The sequence below is a fragment of the Indicator indicator genome, chromosome 6, assembly GCF_027791375.1.
Source record: "Indicator indicator isolate 239-I01 chromosome 6, UM_Iind_1.1, whole genome shotgun sequence".
In the NCBI taxonomy this organism is placed as follows: domain Eukaryota; kingdom Metazoa; phylum Chordata; class Aves; order Piciformes; family Indicatoridae; genus Indicator; species Indicator indicator.
The window spans coordinates 5,884,137-5,899,357 of NC_072015.1; the positions used below are offsets into that span (position 1 = coordinate 5,884,137).

Here is a 15,221-nt window from a genome sequence, read left to right on the forward strand (position 1 = left end):
GGAGTGTTTTAGGAGAGCTCCCAATGCACATCGTCTGCTTTTTTTTCCACTGGCAGCAATCCCACCTATCAGCTTCTGCCATCAGCCAAAGCAAAGGCCTTGGGGGGACCGTGGGGCTTCCAACCTGCCGATCTGTTGCATCTGAGCAGAGATGGGTCAGGTGATGGGATGGACTTTCTCCAGTGCCGGGGACAGAAGGGTAGTGGCACCAGGGCGGATCACAGAGCTAACTGGGAGGCCAGTCGAGGCATGGCTGAGGCAAAAATGTTCTCTAACAGCATAAGGCAATATCCGAAGGTGATGAGGAGAAGGTAGCGATTGTGGGGCAAATGCACGGCGACGGATGGCGCTACGTAACGGGAGGGCTGGGAAGGGACCGCGGAGAGGGTGGGAGGCAGGTGGCCAGATGGCCCTACCGAGGGCCGGGAAGCTAGTCCCGGGCGGCAGGAGGAGGGACATGAGCATGGTGACTAACTTCTTGTAAAAGGGGGTGGAGAAAGGAAAGGGAGGGACAAGAAAAGGGGGAAAAAAAAATCTGCATGTCAAGTCTGAGGAAATGCTGTGGGAACTACAGCCGGGCACCTTTTTTTTTTTTCGTATTGTGTTTGTTTTTTTTCCTCTCTCTAATCTCTCTTCTCCCCTCGCGTAGCTGAGGGGAAGAAAAAGAAAGAGAAGTAGCTAGGTCAAATGTGCCTCACTGTGCTGCCGGGGTACAGGGGCTTGCCTGGAAGGATCTAGTTTCTCTTCGGTGGCAGGAAAAGGAGCCACAGGAGAAGGCAGAGACGGACACCAGACATGCCCGTCCCTTCAGGCTGCTGGCTCCTTTTCCTTTGCCTCGCTGCTGCTGGCAAACAGGTAAGGCTGCGCTGCCAGGGCTACGCCGGAGGAGGGGAAGGAGGGTGTCACATCTCAACTCTGAGGTTCGTTTCTTCACCTATTGCTCGGAGGAGGTGATGAAGTCGGGGCCGTGGTACTTTGCACGGCCAGCACTCCAGTGTGGGGTTTAGCAGAACAGCTTCTCCTGCCTTCTTTTCCCTCTGTTTGGCTTTTGGTTTTGTTTTTTTTTTTCCCTGCAACTCGCCCTGTCTCACAAAGTCTCTCGATTCTTCAAAATCGAAATACTGCAGACCCAAAGCTCTGAAAGAAGCCAAAGGATCTGCAGAGAAAAGAGCCTGCTCCTGCCCAGGGCAGGGTGTTAGAAACCAGAAGATATTTGCAATGAGGTTGTTGAGGGATATAATTTGCATTTAGAATGAAAATACAGCAGCCTCCACTCTACTGAACAGATTTATTCAAGAGAGCGAGGGCACACTTGTCCCTCAGACATGGGATAAGCACATACGAGCCTCCCCGCAGCCCAGCTATAGATTTCAGCTTCTCCCCTTGTGCTCTTACCACCTTGCCATCCTTCATGTAGGTAACACCTGGCATCCCAGGAGGTGGGAAAACTGAGGCCCAGCCCAACCACATGACTTGCTTGGAGCTTCATGTGTGGTTCATGAGAGAGCTGGGGACCAAACCCCAATCCCAGGTCAGCTGCCCCAAAGGAACAGCCCTTTCCTCTCAAGGGGAAAGTTCTGAGCAAGGTTTGGCTTGGTGGTTGTTTACAAACAGAGCATACTCTCTTTGCAGCTTCTTGCAATACCAGGTTGCTAATGGTCAGCATGTTTTACAGCTGAGGCTGTCATTGGTCTTCCCCTGCTTTCAGAAAGACCATTTTCTCCAGTCAGCTCTTCCTGAGCCTTGTGAGTGATGTTCATTGGGTTGCCTTCAGTGATTTAAATTTTCAGAATCTTGCTGTGCTTTTTCTAATTACACAGCTTAAAAAAGATTTCATTCCCTTTGGGTTATTTAAACCTTTCTAGACTCGCAGACTCACACTACAGGCACTTTATTTCCTTCGTTAATCAATGTTTGGCAGCCTTGCTACTGTTTGTATTTCTTTAATTTGAACTTCTAGTATTCTCTGTCTCTCATTATTCTTGATTAGTTGTGTCATTTTAAGTGCTTCCCTCAACGTAGTGCTATAACTGGGCCATGGCTGGGTTCCCTGAGAGCAAGGTGCAGCTTCAAGAGAAAAAAAAAAGAAAAACAAAACAAAAACCCTCTGCTGTCTACAGCTTACAATTTAATGTCTGACCGCATAGTCCTGAGAGCCTTTCCTCTGAATCTCTGATCCTAAATATGTTTCCTAAAACCACACAGGCCTTTTTTTCCCCCTGTAAAACATATGTTTCATTCTGTCCACCCTTGCTCCTTAAGCTTCTCTTAAATTGCTGCTTTCCATACGTGTGTGAATGAGCCCCACGTGTTTCCAAAGTGATTTTTACATCATAGCTTTCAGGTGGTTTGTCCCATTCTTCAGTATCCTGTGTATCTCTCTGGGTTTTTTTTCTGCCCTGATGTTCAGGAATGGGATCAAATACAACAGGATGAGGAGACCTCAGTGTCCTTTGTAGCTTTGCTTCAGGTTGGTAGCCATTACATATTTTCTTCCTTCTGGAGCCATTTGTTTTCAGGGCAGTTGTTACCCTTAGAATCTCCTCATTGCCTGGAACCTGCTCAGCTCTTGAACAAACCTTGGAAATGCAGATTTCCATTCTATAGCTCCCAGCATGTTTCGCATACCCTGATGTAGAGACACTCCTCATTATTTCTCACCTCTCAATTCATAGCCTTTCAGAGGATGCAAAAACAGGGAACTTGTGTTTATTTGAGGGTGATGTTAAAATCTTTCCACTTCATTCAGCATGTGCTTAATTCTGAGTCTCTAAGTGGTTGCCCATGGTGCGGCTTTCCAGTCAGTGCTCTGTGCAAATAGCAGTATGAAGAGTAGGGGGCTCCTGGAAAGTTGTCTTGTCAGTTTACATAGAATAAGCCACACTTCGTCAGAAAGCCCCTTAATCTTAAAGCCTGCAATAGTAAGCAGAATCTGCAAGTCAAGAATGTGAAAGCAAGGCAAGCATGGAGAGATGCTGATCCCAGCCAGCCTTTCAGGTTCTCCTTTGCTTGGCTTATTTGAACAATAGTTTCTTAAAAGGATGTGTTTTCTGGCGGAACAAAATGTGAGAATAAACTTAGTCAGGCTGGAGTTTGTCTGTTGCACTCGTGTTAGAGTGGATAATATGGTGAAGTAGTGGTAAGGCAGTGCAATTTGCAGTGTATTTGCTGTGAAGAATGAGAAATGTAATTTAATGAGTAGTCATAATTCTGCTGAGAATAGGCATGATCATTGTCATCATTTTCACCAGAGAGGAAACAGGAACAGAAAATTCGTGACTTGCTCGAGGTCACACACCAAGTATGGAGCAGAACTTCTGGGAGCAGAGCTCAGCCCTCCTTGTCTTGTGCTTCATCCACAAGTTGATCTTTCCAAGTGATCTGTCTTGGATGCCTGTCAGAAGATGCAGTGTTTTGCTTTCTGAGACATGATGTGCTCAGCTGCTTTGTCCAGAATAGTTAGATCCCATTCTGTGCTTAACTCTGGCAGAGAGCATAAATGTTTCTATCAGATGGGAGTTAAAGCCTGGGAGAATGTGTATTTGCAGATACGCAATAAAGCAGTTGCCTAGTTTAATGCAAAGGACTCTTCCCTTGTATGGCAATGGGATGTTTTCTTCCACTAGTCCATAATATTTACTTTATAGGGAAGTTTTGCTTACTGCAAGCCTCTGGAATTCTTTGTAATAAAGAAAAATGTTGTCCAAAATTCTTAAAATACAGTTTTATGATGAAGGGAGAAAAAAGAGCATACAAAAGTCATAGAATTGTAGAATGGTCTGGGCTGGAAGGGATCTCCGAAGGTCATCTAGTCCAACCCCCCTGCAGTAAGCAGGGGCATCCGCAACTAGATCAGGTTGCCCAGAGCCCTCTTGAGCCCAGCTTTGAATATCTACAGGGATGGGGTTCTAACCATGCTGTGTTATTTCATGAGCTTTGCTGATCCAGTGTTCCTGTGCTGATCAAGGCCTAAGGAATCACTCAGTGGAGCAAAACTTCTATAATATCTAATCTAAACTCCTGCATTTATTCCATTGTTGACAGCATGGGTTTCAAAGTGACTGTAACTCAATTAGTTCACTTGACAGAATGCCCTCAGAGGAATGGTTCCTGTGGACACTGGCAAATTTTTCATTGCTTTGCAATTTCCCCCAAAACATGTGAACATCTTACAGCACCTCTTATAAAGGGAATGCAATGCGCATAAAACTGAATCAATCCACAGTTTGAGAAACCTCTACCACTTCCCTTTTCATGTTAAGCATTATCTTCCTGATGTAATTTCTTCTTTCCCACAAATGGGACCAAAACAAGCCTGCACCACATTTCACAAGTCAGTAGAATTTGAAGCTTAGTTGCCATCTTGAGGGTACTGATTGGCATCATTTGTGGCACGGGGCTTCTTCATACTGTGCCAGAAGGGGTAAAAAGAAAAGGCAGGTCAAGCAGAGAGATTAACTGTGGTCCTAAGGATATGTTTCTATAGCCTGTTACTGACATCCCAAGCACCCTCAATCTCAGAAAAGAGAGATGTAATTTGATCACTCATCAAGAACCATTGGAGATGGTAAAAAGGATGCATGCAAAACCACAAAACCCTTCATCTAGTGCCTTCTGGTATTTATACCTTAATGCTGTTTAGAGAAATTCTAATCTGAGTCACTTCACTGTGTTTCTCCATCTATCTGTTGGAATTCAAATGGTGTCCTGGGTACATGCATAGATGCAACAAACCCCCCTGCTGTAAGCCTGTCCTTTCGCCTGCTCCTCCTGCCAGCTTCCTGTCTGTATGCCCGGGTCTCCAGGAGGTGTTCGCCATGACCAAAGCCCTCAGGGTTCTGCCATCATATGCTGGTGACCTCAGAATTGACATCTGTGAGGGTCACAGAGCACTGGAACAGGCAGCCTAGAGAGGTTGTGGAGTCTCCTGTGGAGACTTTCGAGACTCATCTGGGTGTGTTCCTGTGCAACCTGTGCTGGATTCTATGGTCCTGCTCTGGCAGGGAAGTTGGACTTGATGATCCTTGGAGGTCCCTTCCAACCCCTAACATCCTGTGATCTGTGATCTCATCCTGCATCCAGTGCTGCAAGGGGCTACTCTTGGGGGAATTGTTTGCTTCAGATGCTGGTTTAGCTTAGTGGAGGCAGGTAATAGGGAGAGGAGGGAAATAGAGAGATGGCTGGTACATGGCATCCTCAGCTGCAACCATGCTTCTTGCACATGCTGCCTTCTTCATTTTAGTGAAACCTTAAATGTGCCAGGCACTGGCTTCTGCTGCAGCTGCTCACCCTCTGGTTGAAGTGTGCATTCACATTGCCTGCACGGAAAAGCAGCTGCTTTGAGGATGGTTTGTAATTACTGACAGAAAGCGCAAAGGCAAATATTTGTGGGTTACAAAGGCACTCTGAAAATGGAGTGCTGTTTAACTAGGTTGCACTATGGACTGGGTTCTGCCTCAGGCCATACACAACATAATAGCCTGCCTGCAGGAACTTGCCCCATTTTATGACTAACTCTTCATTGAAAATGGTCCAAAGTTCATGAAGTAGAAGAAATGCTGTTGTCGGACCTCCGCAAGGGGCTAAAGCTGAGTCACAAAGTGAGCTGCAGGAGGGAATCCTGCTCTCAAGGTTCCACTGGCACCCACAGCAGTCTGCTGTTTTTGATGCTCAACAGCAGCAGGGTTTGGTGGGCTTCAGCTCTGGGGCAATGCAATTTTCCTGATATTCCTTTGTCTGTCACCTGAGCCTGCAGTTATCTTCGTAAAGTAGTGTGAGAGCCCAAGGACTCTTGTCTCGAAACAATGCATGTGGTGGGGCAAGGCTGCTTAGCCCCCAGTTACTCCATTTTCTTGAACAAGATGTGACATTACCTGGTCTGAATAGATAAAGTGATGGTTTTGATTTGCCTTAATAGCTCCATAGTCCCTTACAAAGGGCTTACCACACCAGAGCAGTGATACTGACTTAGGCCTAGTGCTCCAGGACATCCTGGGTTTTACCCCATACCTATACAGCCACCTTGGTTGATCTTCACAGTGTTTCCCATGGTTACCTTTTTTTGTTTGCCTTTTCAGGGCGTGAGTTCTCTGGACTGAGTGCTTGTTTTCTTTGATGTTTGTACAGCACATAGGATGTCATAGCTGCAAACAAAGAGCCATTAATCACTACAGGATAGAAGCCTATCTAGTTCCCACCAAAGTCAGAGTGAGATCTTCCCTTGCAGGCCCAGGATGGGACTGGTTGCAGTCCCCCAGGCTAGCTGCTGTCACCCAAGTCAGCATCCAACCCTCACCCTTATTCTCTGGGTCTTTTTCTGCCCATGATCCCACCCGCATCCCCACGTTCCCTGCACCACATGGCCAAATGTGTGTGTAGTGGATCCATGCCTCTTCCCTGTGATGTCCCCAAAGGGAAGGCTGGAGCAGGGGCTGCAGCGAAGGATGGAAACATGCTGGGCAGACGGAGAGCTGAGACTCAGAGCCACCTCTTAGCTCAGCAAACCCACTGGCTGCTCCTCTCTTAAATCTAGATAAAAGGGACCAGGAAAGGCTGTGTTCAGTGAAAGAGCCAAGCTGGCTGGTTTAATCCACCCTGCAAGAGCCAATTAGCCAAGGAGGGAGAAAGAAAATTAGGTCATTCATCCCTTGTGGATGAACCACTTTGTGGCTACTCCAAAAGGAATAAAAAGTATATAGGATCTGTTCAAGAATGACAAAGAACAACATTTGTGACTGCAGATGGGTGCAGAACATACTTAGTCAGTGGTCAAAGTGGAGGGAAAAGAAAAGAAAACTTGTATGGAAAAAAAATACTGTGAGGTTTTGTTAGGCAACCCATTAATCTAGAATAGAGATAGGGAAAAATGTGCTACTAAGTTCATATGAAGTCCTAAAAATTGCTTATGTAGCACTTGAGAGTCTATCTTGAGCATGTTGTTTTGCCACAGCAAATAGTTTTTCCTTATGAGCATCATGTTCTTCAGTAACTTTTCATTGTTCAGTAGCAAGGATTGAGATAATTCTTCAATTTGCTCTCATGGGAAAAAAAAAAAAAACCTCCCCTGTGGTACCACATGTAGTGAAGCAGGCTGCTTTGCAGAAACCAGCCAAAGTCTGTTCAAACGAGGAGGAACTTGACTGGCCCACAGTAACCAACAGAATTCCTTGCGGTGACACCAAAGAGTAAACAAAGTAATTCTCAACCCAGTCTTCTTTAATAAAGGCAGCAATTCCTTCATGATGGAGAAGGTACAGGTCTGATCATGCAATTCTTACTATAACTCGTTGCAAGCCAGAATAGTTTGTGGGTGTTACATGCATCCCCTTTATACAGCCATCATCCAAAGTAAGGGCTACAGCCCTACCACTACTCTTCCATATTTCTGCCTGCAGAGTATTCAGCATTTGTTCCATGTGCAATGCCAAAATCCTGAAGGAAGCTAAAGCACAGGTGGTGAGAGCAGGCTTCCCCTGTTTTCGACAAGCTTTCTCGTTCTTCCTGGCAGCTCAGCTAGGATTGCAGGACCTTGCCTCACACTGAGATTAATATGATGAGTTTCATTCCAGTCGCATGCTGAAAGGAGAAGGTGCATAAACATACAGATTTTTAACCGTAGAAAGCTGAACTCCTAATCTGGCACCCAGAAATAGCCAAGACCAAGAAATCTCTCATGGTTATTTCGTCATTAAGACTTGACTTCCACTGACAAAGCATAGAAAAATAACCTGCTGAACTAAAATGGGGGAGGAAAGTGCTCCCCATAAATGACTGTCTTTAGTGTCTTTATTATTATTGTAATTAAGCAGGAATGGGTGTCAGGTTACTCATGGAGACATTGAGACGGTAACCAGAGACTGCTAAGCTTTCCTATTGAGTGTTGCTGTTGCACCTGTTTAATCTATAGGATTTGCCTAATCACAGAATTAACCAGGTTGGAAAAGACCTTTGAGATCATCAAGTCCAACCTATCACCCAACACCATCTAATAACTAAACCATGGCACTAAGTGCCTCATCCAGCCTTATTTTAAACACTTCCAGGGACAGGAAGTGTCCCCAGGCAGACCATTCCAATGGCCAATCTCTCTTTCTGGGAAGAATTTCTTCGTAACATCCAGCCTAAACCTGCCCTGGCACAGCTTGAGACTGTGTCCTCTCGTTCTGTCACTGGTTGCCTGGAAGAAGAGACCAAACCCCACCTGGCTACAAACTCCTTTCAGGTAGTTGTAGACAGCAGTAAGGTCTCTTCTGAGTGTCCTCTTCTCCAGGCTAAACAACCCCAGCTCCCTCAGCTGGCCCTCATAGGGCTTGTGCCCCAGATCTGCTTTTGCAGGCCTTTTCACAAGCACATCTGGATGTTATCTTTAGTAATATCATTATTCTGTAGCTTTTATTTCTACTTCTTATGAGCTGTTGTCTTGCTGTAATGCCTTTTTGCTAAATATTTTGATTTAGGTTTGGGGCTTTTTACTCTGTGACTCATCTTTAAAATATTCTACCTAGTAGCTCTTAGTCTTTGAATTGCTGTGACAGGGAGGACAGGTAGGTTAAAGCTTGAGGTTTTGCACCAAAGTGTAGGCAACATGCAAAAGCTACCAACTGCCCAGTAAAAATGTGAGGTGTACCCTTCTGGCTGCTGTATGAAGAGAGCTTTGTCTCTGAATGACAAAATGCTGTACATGTGATAGTGAGTTTTGTATCCACAGAAGGAAGGTGGCTAATGCACAGAGTCAACTGATAGCCACTTTAACCCTGCTGTCTATTGTCTCCATCATCTCCCATCTGATACACCTGAGGTTTCTGTCTGCCTTACCCCCACCACCCCACTGTGAGAGTGGTCAGTGTAGCACTTCTCCTTCACGTAGTCTGACAGCTAGAAATAACTGCTGGGTTTGACACTGAGGAATGGTTCTTCCTATTGGTGGAGCAGCACCAGTTGCTTAGATGTTTGCTTTTTGCCCCGCACTAAAACAAAGGGACAAAGGGAATAGTCAGGATGGGGCTTTTATTGCTGTTTGCCTGTTTCCTGGTTGCAAGTTAAGTTTTCTCTTGACCTCTATATTACCAGTTTTACCTCACATGATCTTTCAGGCCTTTTCAGATATACTAACTCTAGCAGGGTTTCAAGGACCTATTTTTAAGAGTGAAATAATATTTAGTTTTTAGCTGTTGCCATTTCCCGGCTCTGTTTTACCACGTGGTGGTAGTTCTGTGATGTGGTTTACTGGTCACTGGAAAGTTGACATCACCAAAAGCATTTCATTCACAGTGTAAGATTTTTGAGATGAATTACAGACCTGCAAGTGAATAACTGGAATTGCAAAGCTGTGACTTGTGTGCTGCTTTGATAGAATTTTTAAGTCCAGTGAAGTCTGTCTATGAAGGAACTGTTGTATTCAGCATTCATGGGGGTCTGATTGTCTTTAACATAAGACTCCTCTTTTGCCTTATAAATTGACAATTGTAAAAAATCCCAGAGTCGTTCATGGAGACCACATCTGGAGTATTGTGTCCCGTTCTGGGCTCCCCACTTCAGGAGGAACAGGGATATACTAGAGAGTGTCCAGTGGAGGGCTATGAGGATAATGAAGAGACTGGAACACCTGCCTTATAAGAAAAGGCTGAGAGACCTGAGGCTCTCTTTAGTTTAGTCTGGAAAAGAGAAGAGTGAGAGGAGATCTTATTAATGTTTATTAATGTTTATAACTATCTGAAGGGTGGGTGTCAAGAAGAAGGTGCTAGTCTCTTGTTAATGGTGTCCTGTGATACGACAAGGGGTACTGGATACAAACTGAAACGCAGAAAGTTCCACCTCAACAAGAAGAAAGGTAACAGAGCACTGGAACAGGCTGCCTGGAGAGGTTGTGTGGTTTCCTTCTCTAGAGATTTTCAGGACCCATTTCAGTGTGTTCCTGCGTGACCTGCCCTAGGTGATCCTGCTGGGCTTGGACTTGATGATTTTCAGAGATCCCTTTCAACCTCTACCATTCTGCGATTCTATGATTCATCGTGCACTTTACTATTATTTATTTTTATTCCTAAATATATTTTTAGGCAAGTCTCTGAAACTGGGAACAAGCTGAAGAAATCTGGGTTTTGCTTAGCAATACTGTTGACCCAAATCAGGTAGGATGCTCGAAGGCTGAAGGCATATAGTCCATATCTGTGAGAGGAGAGGGAGTGGCTCATATCTGAAGGAGAAAAAGCAGTAGATGACTGTAGAGTCTGCCCCAGCTGGATAGCAGGGTGCTGTGCTTGCAGGGGCTACTTTGGATCAGGAAATGTGGTCAAAGCTCAGACCGCTTAATGAAGGTAAATAAAGCCCCAAATCGGCAGAAATATTTTAGTTCTACAGCAGGCAAGTTGAAGGACTTCAAACAAAGTGGTTTGAATAAACTCAGGCTCCAAAGTACAAAGACCAAATGGCTGTGCAAGGCAGCACAGACTGTAGTTCTCTCTCCTATGGGAGCTTTGGTTCTCTAATACAAAATGGAGAAAAAAAATGTGCTGTGTTGGGAGAAATGATGAGAGATGACTTGAATACTCTCCAGAAACAACCACACTGAGCAAGAAGGTGTCATCTTAAGATAGTTAGCCCTTGATGTGTCCCTTTACATCTCAATTTTTGCCAAACCAAGATTATTGCAAATGAGCAATCCTCACTGAGGTCTCAGGTCCTAGTTCAGAAGTGACATGGGAAAAAGACTGTGGAAACCCCCGAGCTTGTTCTTCCAGATTTTTTCTTTTAAAGGAAAGAGGCCCATGCAATTCTATCTTCTCCAAAATGTCTGTCTGAACATTCATCCGAGTGAAAAGTAATTTTAGCATCCATGACACACAGCTTCTGCTGCCATTTGATTGCTCAATGGCACCAAGAATAAACATTTCCTTAAGCCTGAAGACAGGAATCCAAATGCTGCTGGTTCCCCCTTCAGAAACACCTGTGTATGTGTTTTTTCAAGGTCTGAGTAACAGTGGTGCTTTGTAGCTCTGAGTCATCCAAGCTCTCCCATCCTACAAGCACACTCTTGCTTAGCGTCCTTTTCAACCATAACAACAACACATTAAAAGAAAATGCAGCTGAAAAGACTGCTTACAGCTTGACTCTGAAACACAGTGCTCCTGCAAACCTTGACATGAACATGCTTGTTTTTCCAAAGAAGTCAATGGTGGATGTGTTGGCATGCTTGAACTAACTGGATCCACCAAGCCCAGAGGAGGATTATCGTTCTTCTTCTGGACTCTTCCGCTGTCAGATACATTCTGAAGTAGTGTTAATCGAGTGGGAAAGCTGACTGATTTCTTTAGGATTCGGTGCAAATCTGTGTGCTTTTTACACTTACTGAGTGACAAAATAGGCATTGGAATGGCTGCCCAGGGAGGTGGTTGAATCACCAACCCTGGATGTGTTTAAAGGTGGTTTGGATGTGGTACTTGAGTATATGGTTTAGGGGTGAACCTTGTAGAGCAGGGTTATCAGTTGGCCTTGGTGATCCTGAGGGTCTTATCCAACCCGAATGCTTCTGTGATTCTGTGAAATTAAATTTGCACAGGATACCTAGAGCTCTTTGAAGCATTCATATCCACATAGTGGTGGTATTTAGTTGGCATCTTCACCCACAGGAAGACAGTTAAAGGAATGACCAGGCTGGGTTTTGTCTTTCTTAATCACCTCAGAAGTGATTTGATGTCTTCTCATTCGTTGAGCCACTTCTCACTCTAGGTAAGAGTTCAGTGATGCCCAAATCACTCTGACCCACGGGCCAGCACCGATGAGAGGAAGGATGTTCCAGGGGTTATGAGGCGAACTTGAGACTTGGGAGACTTGATTTGGTTTCCTGTCACTTCTGTAAAGCTAGCCTGCCTCCGGGTGCAAGTTCCTCATCTGTGAAATGAATTGCACTTCCCCGTCTCAGGACACTGTCAGCGGGAATACTCTGGTGATGGCAAAGCATCAGGTCATCGTGCTGCCAGCAGCACATACACTGCTCAGCCCCCAAGGGAAGCTAAAGTACAGTTTGAGACTGGCAGAGGGTTAAATAAGAGAGAACCCAACTTCAACGAGGCTGTGTTTGCAAAAGGGCCTGAGTTTGTCCCTCACCCTAAGAAAACCCCTTCCTGTCCTCTCTACCTGTAGCTTTTGTGCTCAGCAGGTCCAGCTAGGCCATACCAGGCCAAAATCCCTCACCTTTATGAGGAGGTGGGGCTCAGATGGACATCGAGAGCCTTGTCTTCATGCTGTTGAGCATAAATCAAAGGAGGCAGTATTGTGTCTCTGTGAATGCATTGGCTTGTGTGAAAAGGGGAAGGCTGTGGTTGCAGCAGAGACTATTTATTGACAATAGAGTGTAGATTTACGGAGTTGCAGCTGTGAATTACACTCTTAACAACTGCTCTCTTTCTACAGTAAAGCGTGGAGGTGTGAAACAATTTCTCAAAGGTGTGAAACAATTGGCCTACTCCCTGTGCCTCAGCGCCCATGCTGCTTCCTCTCAGGCTGAGTTGTGAGTCTCAGAAATTATTCCAGACCCTTTAGCTCAATGTCCTTTATTAGATTTGCATATCCTTCCCTAAAAAAGGATGACTTTGCCCTTGTTTGACACTTCAGTAATTTTTTAGTCTTTCCTTCTGAAGAGGAACTACCAAACTAGGGCAAACGAGGAAGAAGAGAACATTCTGTGACAGAAGTGAGTGACTGGACCCATTTGTCTCATCAGTTTTGTTGCCTTTTTGAATGGCCTTGAAATAGGAAATCTGTCATTCAAGACCTCTCTCTGCTGTTTGGTCCTGCAGTGTCACCTCACTCCTGGGCTGACCAGTTTAAGGGTTCTGGCAGACATTGGGTGAGGTACATTACAGAAAACAATCTCCTGTGATTACAGGAATGTTTTCAGCATTTCCTCAGGGATACTGAGTGGGGTCGCTGTTCAGCTGGCCCAACTTGCCATTTCCTGGATCACCTCTCACCTTGTTAACTCTGATGGTTCTCCTGTGCCCCTCCTGGGAAGTGCTGCACAAACACCAAATGCACCATTTGTTCCACAAAGCATGTAATCCTATTACAGGAAAGGTATTGCTAATGAATGCAAAGAATCAGGGAGACAGAAGAATATTTCTTGCAAGACTAGACTCTTAGTTTGACCTAGAATTGTTGTAATGATAGCCTGCAAAAATATAAAATCATACATCCATAGAATTGTTTTGTCTGGAAGACACCTTTCCTATCATCAGCTCCCAACTGTCAGCCTAGCACTACCAAGACACCACTAAACCATGTCCCTCGGCACCATACCTACATATCTTTTAAATACCTCTACGGGTGGTGACTCTGCTACTTCTCTGAGCAGCCTCTTCCACTGCCTCACTGTGAAGAAATCTTTCCTAATATCCAAGTTAAGCCTTCCCTGACACAACTTGACGCCATATCCTCTTGTCCTATCACTTGTTATTTGGAATAAGAGACTGAGCCCCACCTCACTACAACCTCTTTTCAGGGATTTGTAGAGAGCTAGAAGGTCTTCCCTTAGCCTTCTTTTTTTTCTAGGCTAAACAATCTCAGTTCCCTGATTTGCTTCTCATGAGACTTTTTCTGTAGGCCCGTTATGAGCTCTGTTGCCCTTCTCTGGACATGCTCCAGCAAAATGTCTTTCTTGTAGTGAGGGGCCAGAAACTGAACAGAGTATTGATGCTGCAGCTTCACCAGTGCCAGGTACCAGGGCTTCCCTTCTCCTGCTGCCCACACTGTTCCTGATACAGGCCAGGATGCTGTTAGCCTTCTTGGCTGCTACGAGCACACTGCTGGCTCATGTTCAGTCAGCTGTCAACCAGCACCCTGAGGTCCTTTTCTGCCAGGCAGCTTTCCAGCCACTCTGCCCCAAGCCTTCTGCATTGCATGGTTTTGTTGTGACCCAACTTAAGACCTCTAACTTGAGGTGCTTGTTCTGTTGCAGTCACAGCTAATGCAATTTTGGTAAGTACCGGTCATGCACAAACCCATGGCTCAAACTCCAAGCTAAAAGGTGGTGTTTGAAAGAAAAAACCTTTTGGTTATCTTTAAGTTGCAAGACTCTTCCGAGCATTAGAAGAGGACAAGGTGCCTAGGGAAAAATACCTTCTATTTAAAGAGATGGCTGTTGATGAAACTAGAAAAGGAGCAAAGAGAAGAACCAGCTGTTGGTAGATGTTGAGTTTGCCTGGAGGACCACTGCTAGGAGACTCCTGGGCAGTCAAAGCAGGGTCAACAAGGGACTGGGCACAGTGCTTGGCTGGCCAGGAGCCCCAGCACAAGTGATGCCCTGAAGTCTGGCTAAAGGAGCCATGTGTTCTGAGCTTTGAGGACGATCACTGTGTGTACAGGCAGAGCAGATGCAAAGGTACATAAGAACTAGAATCCGCGCTGCTGCTTGCTTTGCAGATGCCCTTTCATGTAACGCTTTCAGGTGGCTTTAGAGGGTGGTTTTATTTGGTTTGGTTTTTGAGAGGCACAAAGCTGTTGTCTTAATTGTATCACCTCTCTGGATGGCTGCCTTGGTTCCATGAGACTGTCTCTGCAGGACACAGTGGAAGTCATAAAAAGCTGCAAAAATAAAGTCCAATATTCTCTGGCGCTAGCCAGGGGTATTGTGTATCCCAGTGGGAAGCTGGGAACTTCTTTTTCAGGAGTATAAATCATTCACCTTACTTGTTTGCTTAATGTTATACATTAAAACTGTCAAGTTGCCCAGGTCTTGATCTATTTGTGGAAGAGACTACAGAAATATCTCTGTCAGCTTTTTTTCTTTACAATTGTTTTAAAGTTATAGATTCCAAATAATAGAGGACTGTAAGAAAAGGTTATATAGCAGGCCAAAAGTTCATTGTGTTATATATTTATCACTTGGCCATATTACAAGTCCCTGTATGTGCAGCATCAAGTATATATTCTTGGTGTTCTTGACTACAAAATACCTTTGAAGTCATAAACGATGGGCAATTTTTACTGCTTAGTCATCCAAAATGCTATGCAGAAGAAAAGTTTTCCTCCTCACTGCCAGGAGAGTCAGCAGGTAGGTCTGAAACTCTCTAAGTACGCTGGTTCTTATGTCCCCTCTTTCCTTCTATGCTCCAGTTGTCACTGGAAATCACTCCACCATGTGAAAGCGAACACCACTATGAATACTCTGGACGGTGCTGCAAAAAGTGTGAACCAGGTATGTGAGCACTGGGCTGTACCAGCCTCGT

General features: G+C 45.0%; 1 protein-coding gene across 1 annotated transcript in view; it reads left to right on the top strand.

Moving 5' to 3' along the window:
- Positions 1-795: 795 nt before the first annotated feature.
- Positions 796-15,221, top strand: part of TNFRSF11A (TNF receptor superfamily member 11a) — a 28,490-nt gene continuing 14,064 nt past the window's right edge. Inside the window, exons 1-2 of the mRNA XM_054381876.1 lie at positions 796-855; positions 15,109-15,190. Of these exons, the coding sequence (XP_054237851.1) occupies positions 796-855; positions 15,109-15,190 (142 nt within the window). The remainder of the gene's footprint in view (positions 856-15,108; positions 15,191-15,221) is intronic.